Source organism: Chenopodium quinoa, unplaced genomic scaffold (assembly GCF_001683475.1).
Source record: "Chenopodium quinoa cultivar QQ74 unplaced genomic scaffold, ASM168347v1, whole genome shotgun sequence".
Classification (NCBI taxonomy): domain Eukaryota; kingdom Viridiplantae; phylum Streptophyta; class Magnoliopsida; order Caryophyllales; family Amaranthaceae; genus Chenopodium; species Chenopodium quinoa.
The window spans coordinates 1,387,682-1,410,810 of NW_018744367.1; the positions used below are offsets into that span (position 1 = coordinate 1,387,682).

Here is a 23,129-nt window from a genome sequence, read left to right on the forward strand (position 1 = left end):
ATATTATCAAAAACCATCACTTTTTTTCCATAATAAAACGCTAACAAAAAAAAAAAAAATCTTTTATAAATTTCCACTCCAATCCCTGGGTATCTTCTGGAATAAGTGAGGTTAAGCAAGATTCGTAGCTAGTTGTCACCCTACTCAATTTTTCTATGAAGTAGCAAATTATACAATTCTTATAAGAATATTAGTTATTATGCACCCATGATGTTTCAATGTTGTATCATCTAAAAAGGAAATGAAATACATCATCTCATTTATACTCTATAATAAAAAAAAAAAAAAGAATAATTCTAGTCTCGTTTTATTGTCAAACTACAACTATCAAAGAAAGAACTTTTTTTTTTTTTTTTTTTTTTAAAAAAAAAAAAAACTATTTTGGCCAAATGGGCTAATATTATACCTAATACAAGTAGTCTTCGATATCAAAATTATCTTGGCATGTTCTTAAAATATGACAACACAAATGGGACAGAGTAATAAAATTAGTGAAAACAAAATGCAGTAAGTCTTTCCAACTTGAAATCAGGGAAGCTTTATATAAATTGATGACACGAACATTCCACTAGCAAAAAGAGAATCATGAAATAAAAACAAAGCTTAGAGCATTTATAATGTGTATGTGTGTGCATAGCTAGATGTAAATATGGGTGTATGATTTTTGGGAAAAAAAAAATGTTACTTTATCTACCTGGGAGGATCCAACCTAAGCTGCTTTTCCTGTTAATTTGTCAAATAACTTCTCATTTTCTTCATGCAACCTTTGTGATGGAAACATAACAGATTTATATCTTGGGGTAAAAGAAGGTTAAAACTCAAACAACAAAAATCCCAAGAAGAATACAAGTTCCGGTCAACTTTTCTCACAAGATACATGATCTAGATAGTAGAAAAAATGAAATAGGCACTGCAAAATGCGCACCGGTTTTTAAAAACCGGTGCGAAAAAAATAGGCGGGATGAGGGGAAGACTTTTCGCACCGGTTCTAAAAAAACCGGTGGGAAAAGTGAGTAAATCGCACCGGTTCGGTTCGAACCGGTGCGGAATCTATTGTTAAATAAAAAAAAAACCGGTCAGTGTTCTAATTCTACAGACTTCGAAGGAAAATTCTGGAGGAAAGCAAGCTAGAGGGAAAACAGAATATTTTTACATGCACTAGATGTAAATTTAAAAAAGGCAAAAAAAAAAAAAAAAACAAAAAAAAAAAAAAAAACCCCAACCCTTAGCCTTCTTCAACATCACCCCCTAATTAACTCCCTTGTTCGCAATCGGACGAGAACACCAACTTCTTCAAAGGATGAGGTTAACAGATGTCCAGTAGATTAGCAACAGCAGCATACTCCTTTTGAAGGCCTCCTACCCCGTGACATACTATACTAGTTGTACAAAGATTAACATAGACATATTATCAGCCAAAATATTAGTAAGTTATTTTTAGAAAATTTTCAAAACTAGAAAATCTAGAAGGAGATAGAAGGCTGATGATATTATCAGTCAAATATCAATAGATCAACAAGAACAAAAAAGGTTCTGTAACATTAGGACATTCATCAAGGATTGTAATCACACACATATGAAGGTAAAATAAGAAAATGCCATCTAATATTAATAACTCGGTAGACTAGCCCCACAACAAAAGAACAGTTGAATAAAACCACCGGGAAACTATACATCACCAATTTATAATCTATCACTATTACAATTATCAATCACTGAACATAAAATCAAGCAGAAAAACGAATTACCTTGTCATTACCCAGACAGTCACAGTACTTGAGCTTCTTCACATAGATGTAATCCCCATTACTCACCTTAAATTGATGCAGTCCAACCTACATCCCAAAACAAAGTAAGAACCCCAATTAAACCCTAAAATCAAAACACACCAAATATCAAACAAAAAGTACAAAATCATCAAAGGAGCCCCAAAAACCACAAAATAATCTAAGGAGACCTAAACACCACACTAAATTCTTGTCGCCTCAAAATATCAAAGTAAATTATACACATCAAAATTACAGCATCAAAATTGACCTTTAAAATTTCTAATAGCTTCACTAATTGTAGCCATAGTTCAATAATCTAGCATAGAACAACCAAAAGTTGACTTTTCTCACAATTACCTTAACGATAAACCCAAAACGGAAATTGATATTCGATGGTTTTGAAAAAGGGGGTTTCTGGGAATAAAAAAATTACAATAATCATCGAATAAGAGGGACAAAATCAAACTCAAAATCAAACATCACATACAAATTCAAACTCAAACACAACAACCAAATCACAAAATCCAAAATCAAAACCCAAAAACTCAACAAAATCGAAACCCTAACCCAAATTATACAAAATTAACAAAAAAAAGGAGGGATAAACCTTGTGAGGAGCAGCGTCGCTATTAGATGATTGCGGTGGTGGTGGTTGGTGGTGGGAGAGAGAGCAAGAAGAAAGAGAAGATAGAGAGTTCGAGAGGAGAGAGAGCGAGATGAGAGAGAGGTGGATGTGAGAGGAGGAGAGATCGAGGAAAGAGAAAGAAAGAAGACAATTAAAGGCCGGTTTTTTTTTTTTTTAACAATAGCATTTGTACCGGTTCGAACCGAACCGGTGCGATTAACATCATTTCGCACCGGTTTGGTTTGAACCGGTGCGAATTCCCCTTTCCCTCAATCCCGCCTATGCTTTTTGGCACCAGTTATTAAAAACCGGTGCGCATTTTGCGGTGCTCATTTCTGTTTTTCTACTAGTGATGTACCCTGTACTGCTATATGTTGTACCTTGTTTTCCAATTAGGTCAATGAGCGCAAAAGATATATTAGTATCATAAATTCCTATATAAATGTTAGCACATTGTGTTTTTTCATTACTTAAATAAGGGTGCAGCCTATTGTATCACATTTTCCAGAATATCCTACAACATCAAAGTCAAGAGCCCTCGGTAGCGGACGATTAGCTCCATGTGAAGTGCAAACACAGGCCAATCCAAGAAAGATTAAGTCTAAGAAATAGAGAGATATTCCTTTATCATTCCATTAACTCTATGTCAAGTGCAAACACAAGCCAAGAAAAATCAAGCTGAAAGGGCTGCCACCCCCCGCGCAACTCACGCTTTGGCTACCCTAGTTTAAAGAAAGTTTTCATTTGTTTGTTTGATTAGAGGATAACTTAAGGAGAAAAGGGAAAATGAAGTAAAAGAAAAGGAAGGATGAGAGTAGAGTATAAGGAGAAGTAATGAGTGAAGAGAGAAATGTGGCATACCTTATTTTTCAAAGGAAAAGAGTTTTCCTTTTTTAAAGTGCAATTTTCCACCTTTAGAATAATTGTTTTCCATCTCTTATCAAAACAAACAAAGGAAAATGGAAAGATGAAGGAAAATCATTTTCTAGGAAAATGTTTTCCACCAAAACAAACGGAGCCTAAGTTAGTAAAAACTATGAAAAGTTTATGTTTCGTATATATAACTAGGTATTGTTTGGCTGATATGGGAAATTAATTCCCATAGAAATTTGTATTTCATAAGAAGTTCGTTCCTTAATGAAATTCTTAGAAATTTCTTAATGTAGTGTTTGGAAACCTTGATTTCATATGAAATGAAAGAATACAATTCTAGAATTTGAATTATGGAAATTCAATTCCAAATATCATGTTTGGGAAATTCTAGAATTTATTCTAACATTTTCAATTTCACCAAAGTGTTTGGGAGAAATCTGCAATTAAAATTCAATAATTACAAACATTCAAAATTTAAATTCCCATAACCCCCCCCCTTTTTTTTTTGTGTCAACGAAATTATTAGGGGTGTAAATGAACTGAGCCGATCAGGCGATCAATAAACTACTCGGGTGAGCTCAATTGAAGTTTGTTTATGTTCGTTTAGTTAATAAATGAGCCGAGCTTGAACAAATTTTGAAGCTCAGTTAATAAATGAGCTTGAACACAAACATAGATATGCTCGTTTAGCTTCATGAACAACTCGTTTATTTATTTTCGCGAGCTACTCGTTTATTTATGTTCATGAATTATTGATTTATTCACAATTGTTAATTCAACTCTTAAGTTTATACTTTTAATTATTATGCTAATTTTGAGATTTTCAAATATCAAAATTACAAAGCTCGTTTATTATAAAGCTCGTTCATTAAACACTCATTTATCAACTCGTTTAATAAACTAGCCGTTCACGGACCGTTCGCAAACATATAGTGTACTATATGAGCTGAGCTTGAACATATTTTTGAGCTCGCTTGAAAGCTCGGTATTGTGCCTGGACACGCTTAAATTAATAAACTTGAACATGACAAGGTAGTATTCAGCTCGGCTTTACACCCCTACAAATAACTAACCACCTTACCAATTTCCATGAATTCTCAATTCCCCCATTTTATGATGTCAACCAAATAAGGTTTTATTGAAAATATATTTTGAGATAAATCAATAAACATTTTACAAACTAACATTTATTATAGTATGTTCTATAAAAATTTACGGTCAAGATATTGAAAGAGTTAACCTATTGCATCTAATTGGAAATATAGGGAACATTATTTTGTCTAGACTTACACTCCCTCAGCTTCATTTTCTATTAATTGCAGCAATTTTTATTTCCATAGTTTCTGATTGGTTTGAAGATTTGCAACACCATTATTTTAAACATTTTAAAGAGTATAATTATACAAACACTATTAATATGTTGATTATCAATATGGGATGAACTATAAGGAACAGAGAGAGTAATATATATAACAATATCCCACATGACAAACCAATGTATGAATTTGACCATTAATATGTTGATTATCAATATACAATAATACAATTGTAACATACTAATATTTGAAATCTTGAAAGTTAAAAGTATAAATTGAGATTAATTTAACAATAACCTACATGATAAATTTTTCTTTTTGTGAAGATCGAGTGTAAAAGTCAACATGGACCAATATTTGTGTGAAACACATGAAGTAGCTAGAAAAAAGGTTGGTGGTCATATCCATCATTGAGCCTTGTTTGAATGTATTTCGTTGTGGCTATCAAAATTATACAAATATAAGGTGTGTTATAAGGTAATATTTCATGTCATCCAAATTGGAACTAAAAGTTATAATTGAATTAGAATCTTCTCAAATAAAAATAACAACTTTTATTATAGTATGTCATACTATACAATAAGGTAATTCCCATATACATTCCCCAACACTCACGTGAGTGATAAAGCCACAAAACACGAAAGCCTAAATTGAGATATAATCTTGCACTTGGTACAAGCTTATTATTACATTCCTATGCAAAGAAGTAGAGAAATATATTGCACGAAAATCATGACATAAGGGATGATAATGGATACCGATGATGATGAAGATGAATGTGGCGGGCTTGTAGTTGTTGATGTGTCGTCGCTTGCTGGCGAAGGCAATGGCACCATTGTTGTTGCAATAGGTGTTTGTGGCAAAGGTGACGATGACCCAATTGGTGGTATTTTTGAGGGTGCTAGTGATGAAGATGATGGAGATGGCCCTGTTGTCGATGAGGCGGGTGGTGAAGGTGGTGACCCCATTTTTGGTGTGGTGGGTGGTGGAGATGATGGCCCTAGTGTTGATGAGGCGGATGGCGAAGACGATGGCCCCATTTTCGATGATTTTATGGGTGGCGAAGGTGATGGTGCCGTTGTTGGTGTGGCGGGTGGTGGTGTAGGTTGTGCCCTTGGTGTAGTCGCGTTGTGCTTGTTAGGGTCTTGTTGCTCACTAGGTGGTGATGAAGAGGAACTAGGTGGTCCTAGAATTAACACATAAAACATGAAATTAAAATTTAACATTATTTTATCAATAAAATACAAGTAGGAAAACATAATAAAGATTTTGTTACCATGCTTTGGAGAAAATATTGTTAATTAGCCAAGAAAGATTTCAAATACAAATTATGCTCTCATAGTATCTCTATTCCATCCCTTGATTTATTTCTTAATTATTATTTTAGCAATATATATGCATATTTCATTGAGGATATCACGAATGAAAATTTAATATTGTATTATTAATTTTTTTTTTTTTATAGATTGAGTATCACATATCTAGAAAGAATAATATAGATAAAATTCAATCTAAAGTCTTAGGTATTATCCCTAATATAACCAACAAAATCTGCATGACATACACATGGAATTTAATAATTAGACATCACAATGGCATCACCGTATCATGAATTTATATAGTTTAATATGTTAGTATAGATTTATTCATAATTAGACAAAATTTTATTAGTATTGATTTTATTAATAATTAGACAATTTTTTTTGATAAAGTTATAAAATGAAAAACAATAGAACTTACCGTTACATTTGCTAATGGGAGGAGCATTGACATTACAAGCAGAAGGAAGAGATGCAGCACGTCCAAAATCAATTTGAATTCCTAAACTTCCACCACTCTTCAAAGCTTCACACAAACATTCAGCATTGGTGCCTAATACAACTTTCAAACCCGAACAACAACTTGGGTCGGGTTTCGAATCGGTACCACCTTTGCTTATAAATGAAATACAACTAGCCATATTATTCATCATAAGATCCATACATGATAAACTGTTAGGATTTGCCGAAGGTGAACCTACGGCATTGACATGTACAATATTTTTTGAATTTACTGTTACAATGATGATGAATAGGGTAATGAGAATTGATTTTTGGCTATCCATGTTTTGGGAATGGGAAATGGCGTGAAATGATCAATTGTCACAGGCAATTTAAATTCAGAAATCTAACTAATATTAGATGTGGATAGGATATTTTAGATAACATTGTTACAAGAATAGGATAAAATTTTCTAAATTTACTTTGTTTTGAATAACTGTGAACACATTTTTTTTTAAACTGTTTTTATTTAGAAAGTTAGCCTTTTGTGTGATGTGTCGTCACAAGCTTATTGATACCATAACGTAATTGATTATCCCACCAAATCATTGTTGGAAGCCCCTTATTATTATGATACTAGATTAGTCTACTGTAATGTACGATTTGCTCAAATAAAGTTTTCTAAATTTATTTATTTGTTCATACCAAAATTAAAAATAAAAATGTTCCCAAAACAAATAAAACATCAAATATAAGAAAAAAAAAAAATTAGAGCTCATAGAAAAATTGAATGATGAAAAGGGTACCCAAGGAAGAAAAATTAAATTATTGTTGTTAAAGAGAATAGATTGTTTTTCAGAATTTGATACTAATAATAATGCAGCTAACAAGAATTTTAATAAAATAAAAAAAAATTCACAAAATAATGACATCATTTATACTTTTAGAGGGAAAATTTTTAATGACAATATGACATATGTCTAATTTTAAAATAGAATGACGTCAACGATTGTTACTTTAGTATTAGTTATTATAGATAAATACTAGCATAGCACCCATGCAACGCACGACTTACAAATCTTAATACTTATATTCATTTCACAAATATTAAGATAAGACGATTTAATGAGTAATAATGAATTTACTTACATTGATGTCTTAATTATGCATTTTACTCTCAAAATAATGATATACTACTTTAATACAACTTTTTTATTCTTAAATTGAATGTTAAGTTTTAAAATATAATGCAACTCAATGAACTGATAATCAATACCTACATTAAGTCATATATTTTTTTTTTTCTCATTTCTACTTGAGTCATTGGCCACTTCATTTTAAAAATGATTAAACTTTGTCCACTAACTCAATAAAGCACTTTTTCTATGTGGCCGACAGACACACATCAAAACATAAGCAACCCCTGATCACCGAGTAACCCAGACTGACTGAGTGACCCTTGACCGATCGAGTAACCCTTGACCAAGTAACTCCTGACCGATCGAGTAACCCCCAACCAAGTATTCTCGACCACACGGTGTAGCCAACCACATATGAAACTTTGTGAATTCAATATGTTTTAAAAAATTTACTATTACAATAACAACATGATCATTGTATATATAATAATATTGTATTTCGTATACCTATCACAAATAATGTCATATCTTTTTTCTCTATGTCCTCTAAAAATACTTAAAATTTAACGTGAAAAACTTCTAAATTAAAAATAGGACTTTTGATATTCTCATATAGCATGAATAAAGTCACATCTTTTTATAAACATTTGATATTTTTATTATGTATATAAACATTATTTCTCATATTTTTCATTCACTTGTGGAGGATAAAAATTATGAGATTATCTTGCCCCATCACCTACTACCTTTTTACATGATGAATCAACCTCATCACCAGACACATATTGCAGCTTCCATCCAAAAATTTCCCGTCTAAAAATCTGCAAAGGCACTAATGTTAATGCTTAGTATAATTGTCTTTTCAAAAATTGTAACCTCTAGCTGTAAATGACCTTAGAAGGATGCTTAGGTTTGCCCTTAATTATTTGATTAACTGTCTTTTTTATTATTATTATTATTATTATTATTATTATTATTATTATTATTATTATTATTATATGTAATCATTTGATATTTTTATGGCACATATATAATAGTGAAAAAAAATATATATACACATATATAAGAGAAGTAAAATAACAAAAAGAAAATAACAAAAAGAAAAAAAAAATCATATTATTCTTGTATTTCACCCATGATGACATATACAAAACCTACAACGCGTATTCTATCCGACTGGTACATCGTGTGACTGCTTGTAATAAAAAACAGGGTAACCCCTATGACACCGATAAATTAACCCCTGTTATACTAACAAATTAGAGTAGCCCCTTATTATACTTATTGAGTAAATCTTAAATAACAAATTAAATAACCCGTACAACACTGATAAAGTAACCATCATAACACTTACTAATAAGTAAGCCCTATATTATTAATTGAGTAACCCCTATAATACTAACTGAGTAACCCTATGGTGGTTGGCCACACACATATACTCCCTCTGTCCAATAACTGACACAATCAAATTTTGCATATATGTCGATGCAATAATTTGACCTAATTTTTATATAATTAAATATCAATAAAAATTATAAAAATTTTAATCGTGAAACCTTATATTTATCTCTATTTAACAGCTTATTTCATAATAAAATGTGAATTTATTACATTTATTTATATTAATCTCCATTTAACAACTTATTTCATAATAAATATGAATTTATTACATTTATTTAAATAAAAAAAAACACTAAGGTCAAAGTTAATATTATAAATAGTGGAAAAATTCTTATGTGTCAGTTATAATGGGACGAATGGAGTAAAAGTTAGTGCCGAACTCTTATTAAAAAAAAGAGAATTATAGTTTATCTTATAGGGTGGTACACGTAATAGATAAATTAATTTATGTTTATCATGCAAATTTATATTAGATAAATAAATAAATAAATCTTATGGATACTCAACAAACAATAGATACATAGTACAAAGTACAATAGTATCCCCATATATAGTACAAAGTATAATAGATACATAGTACAAAGTATAATAGTATCCCCATATTCACCCAATGAACGAAGTAACGAGCTTACAAACAATACCCACATACCAGTTCAGTACAAACAAACAATACCCACATCTAATATATACTTGTATATATCAACTTTTTTTTACAATTTGTAGATATTATGCATGAGTGTGTTGTGACTTTAGTTGTCGAATAAATGGTTTGATTAGGGTGGAGCAAAAGTTTAAAAACTTGTTATAATAATTTAGAGGTTTTGAGTTTAGGAGTTTTATAACAAAATATTATAGCAAAAACTGAATTATATATTTCTTTTTTTGAAGAAAATTTTGAATTATATATAGTATATATAATTTTTTAAATTTTTTGAATTATATATAGTATATATAATTTATTTATTTATGTATGATGTACCTAAAATCATATAGTAGAAAATTAGCAAAGTCATTATAATTGATTCACAATTTACATTTTTTTTTAGGAAACATAATTTACATATTTACCTATTTATAATTCACAAGGTCAAAGTTTTAAAATTTTGACCACGTCTAATTGTTTATATATAAGCTAGAAAGCACATTATTATCAAGTTTAATCTTATTAGATTAGTATTGTTATAACTTTTCAATATATCAACTTTGTATAATTTAAATTAATCCACAATTATATAAATAAATAAATAAATGGTCAAAATAATGCATTGGAAACCGCATAAAAGTAACATTACACTTAACAAAGTGGAGGCGTAGTACTCCGTATTATATTTTTTGAATAAGATAATTTATACAGATTAGTATATTTGAGTGATAATCTACATTTAATATTTAATCAAATATATAATCTTGACTTAAATGTTCATGTGTAAATTAAAATAATATAGAAGATTTTGTAGATAATACATATATATATATATACATATATATATATATTGTATATATATATATATATACATGTATATACATATATATATAACATATATGTATATATATACATATATATGTGTATATATATACATATATATATATATATGTGTGTGTGTGTGTATATATATATACATATATATGTATATATACACCCGGTAGTGAAAGTTCGACTCACTTACTATTCATGTGGTCAAAATAAAATAACTTTGACCATATTTAAATTTTATGAGCTATACAATATAAATAAATTAGCATGTGAGATCTTATTAGATTCCGCTTATTGTAAATAATCTATATATCAACTTTTTACAATTTTCTCTTATACACAGCCGGAGTTATTCATAGTCAAAATTGTTCATTGAAGACACAGTCGAACTTTCAGGAACGGAAAGAGTATATAGGTTGTATGTGTCGGTAACAATGTTTGTGGATGGAGGAGGGTGAGATCCATCAAGAAACGTAAAAAGGCCATATCCCCCAAGCGTAGTACAAAGTTGAAAACACATATCCCACAAGCATAGTACAAAGTTGAAGTTTTCAAGATAAAATAATTGGTTGAATTGAGTTTGATAATATTAGTGAGGGTTGACAACAATTGAGAGCACAATTAGGTTCAACATCATTAAAAGCGGCCATATCATAGGAATAATGTGGGGAAGGAACAACCTGCTGAAGGGCAGATTATAGAAGGGGCCGTACATGGGCTTGGCCCCCGGTACATTTGGAAAAAAAAAAGTGCAATGGAGTACAATAAAAGCTTGAAGTGTGAGATCTCAATTCAATATAAGGTTAAAAACGTGTAAAAAAACCCAACAAATTGCATAATGAGTATGATTGAATTTCTTTAAATTTTACCTAGGAAACCAATTCCATTTCCGAATTAAAAGTCTGACACGTACTCTTCCCTCTTTACTTCCTACTACTCTCACCAATCACAATCATCTACAGTATATTTTTTGTCCATTAATCCCAAAATTGCATTCAAATATTTACCCATCATTTCATCAATTATTAACGGAACAAGCTTTTTTTTTTTTTCCTTTAATCAATTTCAATTTATTTATTTTTCGTTTATTTTATTTTGTGTTATTATTTTATACTTTTGTTTTATTTTTTTCATGAATTTGATTTTTAAATTTATTTTCTCTATGAGATTGGTATATTATTGTCGTTTCGGGGCTTTTTGGAATCCCTTAGGATACTGGTCTCGAATACGACCGGATGAACGCAGACACCTGCAAAATAACGAATATTTCGTTTGACGGAATATTCGCCTCCGACGATCAAGTTAGTGACTGGAAACGGAATAAATGTAGAGAGAGAAAGTAGAGAGAAGTTAGAGCTTTTAGTGCTCTTAGAATGATATATCTTAATGCACCCCTCTCATCATAAATGTTTAGGGTATTTATAAGGTGGGAAACTGTGCTCTCTAGGGCTTGATAACCTAGGATGGCGTGCTCTGATTGGCGGCGCAATCATGTGAAGGCACGTAACCATATGGGGCCCGTTTTGCGGCTTTCTCAGGATTTGGACCTCCTGATGTAAGGAGGCCCTTTTCTCTCATTTCAGGTGCTCTTTATGCTTGACACGTGTCATCTTCCTATAGGGACATGTGTCGCCTTTTTAGTGTCGCAACATGTTGGGGTATTTTTTACCCTAAACATTTGCCCCTCAGAGGGGGTGACTCGTACCATACGGGCCGCCTCCTCTGATCTTTTACTCATTCGGTGTTGTCCGAGTGTCGGGCTGATGGAGCATTATCATTGGTGGAAGACGGACGTTGTCGTCCGTCTATCAGAGGGATTTCTCCTTCGGGCTGTCTGCCTTGTTCAGTCCGCCTGATTTCACTTAATGGACTTTGAGTCTTAAAATCGGACAAACGGGTTGTGCCGGCTAACTTTAAGCGGGACACCTGTTATCCATATTTAGCGGAATGGCGGTTCGAATTCCACTGACCTGGCCGTCTATGTTGACGCACCGTCAGTGTGTCAGTACCTTTTCCTGTCTTATATGACGGAGCGGTATTTTAACCGTTCAGCTTCTAGGTTAACTTTTTTCAAAAGTTACCGTTTGAACTTTTGGGCGGGAAAGATGATTTTACATTTTGCCCTCATAAATTTGGTCTATAAATAGAAGTTGTTTGACTTCATTTTGATACTTTGGAAACTTGAGTATTCTAGAGAGAAGTTAGAGATTTTTAGAGAGAGAGAGTTATTTTCCTCCCAAATCTTCGAGAGCTCCACCGTGTTCCGATCCTTGAGTTTGCCGGTCAGATTTTTGAGTTTTCCGGTCAACCCTCAAGATCTTCAAAGACTTTCAAAGTTTTCTACACGTACAGAGTTAACCGCCTGCTCTTCTTTACTTCTTCATTTTTTCTTTTACTTGTTTTATTTTTATAAACACGAACTGGCACAACACTCGGCTTCGTCCGCTTCTCCTCATGAGGCCGATTGTTCGACTGGGATTGAGGAGTATAGAGTGGACGGGGATGAGTCCTCCTCCTATGGAGTGGGTCCATTTCTAGTGCGTACCAACTTACCCCCACCTATTCTTCTCTGTCCCTGCAGTCGGACATGGCATGTACGAGACAGACGTACGAAAAAGAGGCCGCCAAGAACCCAGATAGTAGTAGGGTAGACCCTTAAGTCCCCTACGATCCGAGTAACACGGACGTGGGGGACACAAATACGACCACTACTAGTGGTAGTAAATGCTCCGTGGTCGAAGTGACCACCTCCTTTAAAGAGAGCCAAAATCGGCAAGGTACTTCTTCTACCAGGGAAACGTCTGGGCAAAATCCGGGACCACTCTTCTCATAATTCTCCAGCTTGGTCTTGATGCCGTCCGAGCTGCCATCTTCTGAAAGGCATCCTTCCTCTTTTTAGGCGGAAGCTAGGGAGTCTGCCTAAAATCCGCAACAACCCCCAATCCAAACTACCAGGTCGGCCAAGCCTAAAACTGGCATCCATAGTGCAAAACCGGCTGACCTGCCTCCTCGCAGCGGTCCTCCTTCTAGAAACCAGGTGGACGCTGGGGGAAAGAAAGATAAGGGCAAAAGGCCCTTGGTGCCTGAAGGCATCATAGTTAATGAAGGCGGCCAGGGCTCTGGGGGAGGGAGCTCGGCCGAGGCTGCTGAGTTGGAAACAGTGTTGTCCTCTAAATTTAGGGCCGCTCCTCAAGATGCTAAAGGAGAGGTTGAGAACTCGGACGCCAATCAGGCGGCCGAGGAACCAAACGCTGATAATTTCATGGACCCGTATGCCTGTACAGTTGGCGATACTGCCTTGACCTTCCTGCACTTAAAGTTTGAGGAGTATAAGAAGTTCCTCCACCTGGGAGAAGGCTACAAAATGGTAGCACCCACTCGCTCTTACTCAATGGCCACCTGGGAGAGAAAGAGGCAGCAGAGAAAATGCTTCAACGTCTATCGCGCTGCTTTGAAAATGGGCCTTCGCTTCCTTCTTCATCCGTTCGTCCAGGAGCTCCTAGACGAGTAAAACATTGCTATTTTCCAGCTGGTGCCAAACAGCTGGGTAAACATTTTTGGCTATCTGGTGACGTGCCTTTAGCAAGGCTTCAAGCTGGACGTCCCAGTTTTTTGTGAGATTCATTCCATGGTCCGCCTGGATGTTGGCACGGACGACTAGTTTATTTTAGCACCAAGAAAGATTATATGGCGGTGATGGATGGGCCGTCCAAGTGGTGAGACTGGAAGAACCGATTCTACCGCATAAAGATAAAGGATGAAGAGTTTAACTTGCGGATGAATCGATTCAATGCCAATCCAATTTAGCTCGGCCGCGGGCAGCATAGACCCAGCAAGCCGCCCTTCCACCTTGACTTCATGCACCAATTGCACTACTTCCAATTGGACTACTTCGATGTCAGAAAGGTAGTCAGGGATGGAAAGACAGTGGCCGTGCCACTCAATTAGATTCCTCTTACTGCATGGCTTAGGAACCTAGTTTTCATGTTGGCCTGTGGCCTATACTAGAACTACCCCCAAGGTGGAACCTTGTGACTTAGTCGTTCGAATGCTATTTGTAACATAAAAATATTCTAACATTTTTTCCTCTTTTTTCTTCCTCAGACGTAGCTCTTGGAATGCTGGATCCTGAGCAAAAGGGGGAGGTTGACATGTCCGAGCTGGACTTAGTGCGGTATATATATATATATATATATATATATATATATATATATATATATATATATATATATATATATATATATATATATATATATATATATTTATGTCGAGCTAATGTGTTGGAGGAAGAGTCCTTCCCCATTTTACTCGGACGTAATTCAAATTGTTTTTATGCCGAGTTAATGTGTTAGAAAAGACATCCTATCCGATTTCACTCGGACGCTGTATTTTGTCTATGTTTGCCGAGTTGATTGGTTAGGAAGGTGTTCCTTCTCAACTTTACTCGGACACTTGTTCATTTCATCTGACTTTATCCTGTTTCTTTCAGGCGGCCACTCCTACTCCCTGGTCGAAGAGAAAGCAGCCGACTTCTCCTTCCAGGGACGGCCAATCGTCCAAAGCCAGGAAGGCAACAACCTCAAGGGCTAAGTCTTCCACCAAGGCGGCCAAGGTCATGCCGCAGACTGCTTCAAAGCAATCTGAAGGAGAGCCACCCCAGTTGTCACATATTGGGGTCTCCAAGCCCATGGATCCGCAAACTGAGGCGGTTCACGATGAGTCCGTCCATGCGGACGATGGGGGTAAGTCGTCTTCGGCAAAAATGATCGGAAACTCAGCCTCGACTCCGAATATCGAGGTAGTAGATAAATATTAGTGGCAGAAAGCTGCTTCTCAGTCGGCTGGAGAACAACGCGGCCGCACACAAGAGGAAGGGGATGAACCAATGCCCCCTCCTTCATTCAACCTTCGTACAACTTTTACTTGTGTCTTTATGAACTTGCTCGTTCACTCTAACACTATTCCTTACTTTGTGCAGACATTGCCGAGGAGATGCACATGAAGCTACCCGGTCAGTCGCTCACAGGCGCTGACCGGAAAGATATTAGGGAGGCCATGCAGCGGGCCATCCCTAAGGAGCAGCGGGATAAATTTTGCGACATTAATGAGGGCTTCCTTGGCCTAATGATTAACTGCAGCGCCGAGGTAGCGTATCTTAATATCACTTGGCTTATTTTTGGTTTCATACTTAGACTATTTTCTTAGTTTGCTTTTGCTGACTTGTTTCTGTCCGAATGAAGATCTTCCTTAGGCTTAGTGCCTTCTTGGATTGGAAGGATAAGGAGAATGAGAAGATCAAGGCGGCCTAGGCCACCATCAACCGGCTACAAGACGAGAACACCGGTACCCTGGCCCTGCAGAAGATCCATTATGAAAGGGCCCTTAAGGCTCTCTCCGAGAAGTCGACTCGGAAAACTGAGGACATCTTCAAGATTGGTGATGCACTCCAACGAGAGCAGCTAGCCAGGCAGGCACTTCAGCTGGAGCGGAACGAGGCGATTGCAAATGCCTCTCAGTGGAAGGAGGGATTTGAAGCCTTCGAGAAATTGAAGAATGAGTTGACCTCGTCCCAGGAAGCTCTTCAGACGGCCCTGGATCAAGTAGAATCTCTCAAACTTGCGGTTGAGCGCTTGAACAAGTCCATTGCGGACTTGTCTGAGCAGTTAAAGGCCCCTCGACCAAAAGATCCCATGGAGGTCATCCGTATAAAGCATAGAGCCGAGAAAAAGCTGAAGAGCCGCTTCTGCGAGGCCTTCTCCCTGATGGTCGAAGAGAGCACGACGACCTACTATGAGGAGCGCTTCACTAAGCGCCTCAACTACGTCTGCCTCAAGGAGGAGGTCGAGGCTGTCGGCAAGCCCCCTCCCAAGCTTGTTGAGACTTCCTTTGACTCTGAAGTCGAGGAAGATGATGATGAGGAGGAGCAGAAGCCGACCGGCTAGGAGAAGCCGCCCGAGGAGGTGCCCGCCGAAGCTGTGACCGCCGATGGGAAGCTGGTCGAGGAGGAGCCTGCCAAAGATGATAAGCCGACTGAATGAAGAGCTCAGGTCCTCCAGCTGCTGTTTCTAAAGCTTTCTGTACTTTAGTTTTATTTCCTTGTTTTCGAACAATCTTATCTCTGGCCGCCTGTTTTGAGCGGTCTTGTAATATACTCTCTTTTTATTTTTGCCGTCTGTTTTGAACGGCTTTAATTTATGAAGCTTTCTTCTTTTATTCATACTTAGCATTTTTGAGCAATTTTTCATGCCTTATTTTTCTGTTTTTGCATATGAATGCTATTACCCTTTATTCGGCATTTCTCCTAGTCCATACTCAAGAAGGTTTGATTAACTTAGTAGATTTTATACCTTAAAAGGTATGACGACTAGTAAGTTAATCAAATCATAATAATGATTGCCCTTGGACTAGGTGAATGCCAAATCATTTTCAGTTAGTCGGCCGCTTTATTGGCTTGTGCTGAGTTATGCTTTAATACTATCTCTCAGACACACTCATGAAATTTCAAGTATTATCTCAACTTATTATTTCTAAGTGTTTATTAGGCTCGGACGCCTAGGTATTCCCTTGCCTTTTGGGTAAAAATACTTTAGGCAATTTTCGGGTTTTCATCCGTCCGACCGTTCTAGGGCCGAGTTGCCTGGCTGGGAGATGCCCTTGCTAGGCGTTTGACTCGGCCATTTGATCATGCCCCTTTTAGAGGACGGGCTGCTATGTAGCAAGCAACTTCGTTTCTCTTTTTAGGTGGCGTTGATTTTTCATCTCTGCCCTTGTCAGGGGCCGAGCTGCTATGTTGCAAGCCACCCCCGTTTCTGATTTTAGGCGACATTTCTGCTCACCAATAAGTAAACGTACAAAGTAAATGGCAAAAATAACAATGTTTGACTTTTTCATTAATATCGTCAAAATTACATTTTTTTTGGCCGTACGGCTTTAATTACATTACTCGGCCATTTAGACCTAGTTGTATATACAACTTTTGGCTAAGTACAAAAAATTTATACATAATATTTTTTCAGATTGTCCGTATTCCACGTACGAGGAATAGGACAACCATCTAAGGCTTCGAGACGGTATGTACCATATCAGACTTCTTCACTGATCCGGTAAGGCCCTTCCTAGTTTGGGGTTAACTTGCCATCCTCATTGGCCCGGTCTACTGCTTCCATCTTCCTTAAGACCAAGTCTCCAATCTTAAGAAGCCGCTTAGACACTTTACAATTATATGCCCTCGTCATCCTTAGACGATAAATTTCGTGTCTAAGCGCCGCATTGCCCCTAGCTATAACACCCTAGAAATTCCTTTCCTTTAAAATACCTATGTTTCCCTTTTTAAATACGAAATAGGAAAATCTAAGACATTCCAGCCACCGTGAAAACGGCTAAGGCAAATATCAAAGACACACACAGCGAAAGACTATCTTTAAAACCATTTAAAAACAAGTCAACTTCAAATTAAAAGTCAAACCAAACGAAAGTAAAAGTCAAACTAAGTCAAACAAAGTCAACCTACAACTTGGAACCATTGTAGACCCTCAAAACCAAACAATATAAAAAAACCTTTGCGTTAGTCTCATGGACAGAATAATAAATAATATTCAAAGAAAATAAAACACATCATATTCCTATGAGAACTAAGCATGATTCGCTCTTCACTCAAGCCCATCATGAATATGCTTCACCACCTGTAAAGCTTCTCTCTACTCGTCCCCACTACTCGCCATTAGAAATGGGTCGTCGTAGGGCCAAGGTAAAGACAAGGCCAAACAAATATACAAACACACAATTAGCAATGCTGAATACATAAGCGTAATAAAACACACTAACATGCTTTCATCCTATCAACACACAACTTACCAAGTTGCACTTGTAAACAAGCATACAAGACACTCAACACTTAACTAGACAAAGACAAATGTTCATTTAATTTTGATTACATATCGAACGGGTTTACAACCAAATCCCTGCCTCAAATAAATTGAGGTAAACTACACCGGGAGCTAACCGGGTAGGCAAATTTCATATGAAGCGACTAGACGTCCTGCGCATAAAATAAATAAAAAGGAAAATACAGCATCTTGTACTCCCAGTAGAAGTTATGGTCAAATATAAAGTGTTGGTGTGTAATCTCTTTCACTTTACGTTGTTTACATATTATTAGACTTGGTGATGTCTCTCAAACCATAGCACAATCAAACATTATAATTCATTCAAGCAATCAAACATACTAATTTAATTCTTGAATAATAAGTGTCCATATAAATTTAATAGTTGAACCCCTTTTAATCTACCTCGGTGTCAAAGACACCTTAAACACATAATGTTTAGGGGATTTTTCCCTGCCACGTGGACCAATCAGCACCTGCCACGTGTCATACTCCAAGAGGTCCAACATGGACCAACCAAGACATGCCACGTGGCACATGGATTGCCAACCTTGAAAACGGCCAACAAGGCTCGAATCCTTAGGCAAGCCCAATCGGTTTACCATTTAACCTAATATTGGGCATGTACTTCGAGGCTATATAAACAGATAATTAGCCTCCATTAAATAGTTTTTAACGGAACTAATCTAGAGATTACCCCACGTGCATACTTATTGTTAGACCTTACTTAGCATTAATTGCACACCTTCCAAGGTTGCCCACTGCAACTAGTCTGATCACTCCCCTCCTAGGAGGAACCAGATCACCTTTACATTCCGCACCTTTTACTCCTAAACACGTTCTAACTTGATCGTCGGAGGCGAAGCTCCCACCAACCGGAGTTTCCGTTGTTTTGCAGGTACAGGCGCACGGATCTTGTCCCGGAATTGTAACTCTCCCGCAGGACATAAAAAAACCCCGAAACATTTTGGCGCCGTCTGTGGGGAGAGTACTTTCGAGATGGCATCACAGTCTGTACCGATTCTAAGTGAGAAGCGTCCCATGGACGACCCCCAGGTCAACTCAGACCAGGATACAGACAATGAAACTGAGGTCGAGACTCGCACGGCCCCTGACGGGTCCCTCAAAGCTCGACGCACCCGTCCCACTAAAAGGAGGGAACGGGAGGACTGCCCGGCTGAATCCAGTAAACCAGCCGGTCCGCCGCTTGATCATCAACAGGCGGCCAAGGGATCTGCCCCCATCACCAGAAACGAACTCATGACCTTCATGAATAGTTTCAAAGGGGAGATCCAGGAACTTATCAACAAAAGGGCGTCGGTTCCACCAAAGGAACAGTCGGTCAGAAGACCCTCCCAATCTGGGAGGAAGAAGCCTATAAAGGATCAGGAGGCGACTCCTTACCCTAGGCCTAGGGAAAGGGAGGCGCCAGTGATCGACCTAACTAAGTACCGCTTCCCCTCACCAGGGAAGAGGAAGCCCATCCGTCATATTCAGCCGGACGGGTCCAAGAAAACATACTCCGATGCTCGAATGCTGCTCGAGCAGAAGAAGAATGACCGACTGTCAGAGTCGGCCTCCACGTCTGATTTTCAAGACAGTCTACACAATACCTCCATGAGATATTCAAAATCAAACTATGAGAGCCAGACGGGCGGCACCTCCTCTCGTTCTAGTTCCCAGAAGCATCATGCGGTTCCGTATGTGCCTCCCCAGCCATATGTTCCGCAATCTCAATATTTCATGCAGCCTACTCCCTTTGGAGGACAGGTGGCAAGGAATGTCCAGCCCTTGGATTGGCAGCTTCGGCTGCTCAAGCTAGGAGAACAACCATCCGCTTTCTCCAAGGAAATAACAAAGGGCGCCCAGCCGGCCAAAGTAAAGAATGTGTTGGTAGGGGCCTATGACGGCACTCCCAACCCTGACGAAGACCATTTGATGGGGTACACCAACCTTATGTACCTCCAAGGGTTGGATGACGCCACATGGTGTAAGTGTTTCCCGGCCACATTGAAGGGCATTGCCTAGCAATGGTTCGGCAACTTGCCGACCGGGTGTATTAATAATTTCAAGACCCTCGCTTACCTGTTCACGTCAAATTTTTCAATGAACATCCCTGCTAAGAAGACCACCCTTGACTTGGGGGCCATACAGCAGGGAGAGAAGGAAGGACTGCGCTCCTACATCAAGAGGTTCAATCTGATGAGAATTCAGATACAGGGACTACCTGATGAAGTAGCTTACACGGACTTTTTCAAAGGTCTGAAGGACGGGTCGAACTTCAAATTCGACCTCGTCAGAAAGAGGGTGACCACCCTCCAAGAAGCAATGATGGAGGCGGACGCCTATATTCAGGCGACCGACCTCTGCAATGTTGGAAAGCAGTCGGACCACAAGAACTACGACAAAAGAGAGAGCCGGCCAAAGCAGTCGGCTAATAAAGAAGAAAGAAAAAGGAAAGAAGTCTGGGTGGCTGACTCCACTGAACAGCCGTCCTAGAAGAAGAAGAAGAAGGAATTCAAACCATACTCCCCCAAGTATAAGTTTAACAAGGATAGCTATGCCATCCTCAAGGAAATCAAGGACCAGATCTCAATTGAGAAGCCGACTGCCATGAAGAGTTCTGTAAACAATTGGAAAAAGATAAATATTGCTATTACCATGAGGACATTGGTCACGACACCAATGAGTGCATCAGCCTCAAGCGCCTTCTAGACCGCCTGGAAGACAAAGGGGACCTCAATTCCTATATCAAGAAATCAAAGGGTAACCAACAACCCAAATAGAAACAGGCGGGCAAGAAGAGGTCGACACCTGCTGATAGTTCGGACACTGACGAAGCACAAATCTATACTATAGCAGGCGGCTTCGCAGAAGGAGGTCCTACTATCTGGGGCAACAAGGACAACATCAGGCGGCTGGAGATAAACTCAGTCGATCAGGGACAGGCCTCCAAGAGCTCGTTCTCTAAGTTGTCATTACTGAGTAATAATTGGGAAAAGTCAGGGGGCTGCATGACGACCCCATAGTAATTGAATGCAAGGTGGACAACCAGAGAGGTGGTCGGATTCTTATTGACACTGGGAGCTCATCTGATCTCATCAGTCACAAGTGCTTGACAAAGCTCAAGTATAAGCCCGAGAGCATGCACCCGGTCTCCCATCCCTTAATAGATTTGGAGGAGGGGTCGTGCACCCAGTTGGACGGGTGGATCTGCCTATCTGCCTAGGCGAGAAAGGGGAGGGCGTCACATGGTGGTTCGGTTCTTGGTGGTCGACGAACTGTTGGCCTATAACATGATCTTAGAACGACCCACCCTGAATAATTTGAAAGCTGTCATCATTCCCTCTCTTATGCTTCTCAAGTTTGAGAGAGATGATGGAACAGTCGGCTCCTTGAGGGGAGACCAGAAGATAGCCAGGGAGTGTTATCTCACTGATATGAAACCCACTGTGGCGGCATCCAGCCTCAGTTGAGAGACTACGGACCTTGTGCAAATCAAGGAAGCCGCGCCTGCCCCAACAGTAGTCGGTAAGAAGAGAAAGACCACCCATCTGGAGGTCGAGAGCAAAGAAAAACAATAGCAATCACTATCCGAGGAGCGGTCAGATGAATTTCGCCCTCAGCCGACTGGTGAGCACGCAGACATCGTCCTGGACGACTCTCGCCCTGAGCGAACTGTTAAGGTCGGGACGATTGCTTTTGCTGAACTTGGTGCTGACCTGCACTAACTGTTAAGGGAATTCAAAGATATATTTACCTTTGAAGTTCATGAGATGCCAGGCATAAGCTCGGTTCTGGCCGTACATAAACTCGCTGTGGATCCCAAAAAGAAGCCGGTCAGGCAAAAGAAGAGGAACCATGGCGAAGAACGAAGCCAGGTGGCAGCCGCCGAGGTTAAGAAATTGCTGGACGCAGGATTCATTCGACAGTGTTACTTCCCAGACTGGGTTGCGAATGTTGTACTTGTAAAGAAGTCGAATGGGACCTGGCGCATGTGTGTAGATTACACAGACTTGAACAAGGCATGTCCCAAGGACAGTTACCCGCTCCCAAAGATCGACAATCTGGTCGACTCTACAGCCGGCCATGCCTTGATGAGCTTTATGGACGCCTACTCAGGCTTCCATCAGATACCCTTGTGGAAGAAAGACCAAGAGAAGACGGCCTTCGTCACAGATTAGGGGTTATTTTGCTATACTGTCATGCCGTTCGGACAAAAGAATGCGCCTGCAACCTTCCAAAGAATGATAAATACGGTCTTCTTCAACCAGATTGGAAGGAATTTGGAGGCATACATAGATGATATGATTGTTAAATCTAAACTCCAGACGAACCCCTTAGCTAACCTCCGAGAAACATTCACCACACTCAGGTGGCACCAAGTCATGCTCAATCCTAAGAAATGTGTTTTTGGTGTTGAGTCTGGGAAGTTCCTCGGATTTCTAATCAATCAAAGGGGGATAGAGGCTGACCCCGAGAAGGTACAGGCGGTCATAGACATGTAGTCCCCCCGCACTGTCTGTAAAGTTCAAAAGCTTACGGGTTGCCTGGCGGCATTGGGGAGATTCCTCAGCCGGTCGGGTGACAAGTGTCTCTACTTTTTTTAAGCTATCAAGAAGAAGACCATGTTTGAATGGGGGCCGGATGCAAAGGCGGCCTTCTAAAGATTGAAACAACACTTGCACTCCTTGCCAAGGCTGGTCAGCCCTCTGCCCAGGGAAGTGCTATACATGTATTTAGCGGTCTCTGACCATGCTATTAGTGCCGTCCTTCTTGCTGAAAGGGACGGCTGCCAGCTCCTGATCTACTTCATCAGTCACCACCTGAAGAACGCCGAATTACGGTACCTTATGGTTGAGAAGTTTGGCCTTGCCCTCTTCATGGAA

The 23,129-nt window shown here is 38.4% G+C and overlaps 1 protein-coding gene across 1 annotated transcript; it reads right to left on the reverse strand.

Annotated features, from left to right (window-relative positions):
- Positions 1-5,067: 5,067 nt before the first annotated feature.
- LOC110696762 (non-specific lipid-transfer protein-like protein At5g64080) lies at positions 5,068-6,728 on the reverse strand. The gene is made up of 2 exons (XM_021874109.1): positions 6,324-6,728; positions 5,068-5,769 (listed from the first exon to the last, which is right to left on the reverse strand). Exons 1-2 carry the CDS (start codon positions 6,685-6,687, stop codon positions 5,270-5,272), a joined length of 864 nt encoding a protein of 287 aa, XP_021729801.1. The 5' UTR covers positions 6,688-6,728; the 3' UTR covers positions 5,068-5,269.
- Positions 6,729-23,129: the final 16,401 nt, after the last annotated feature.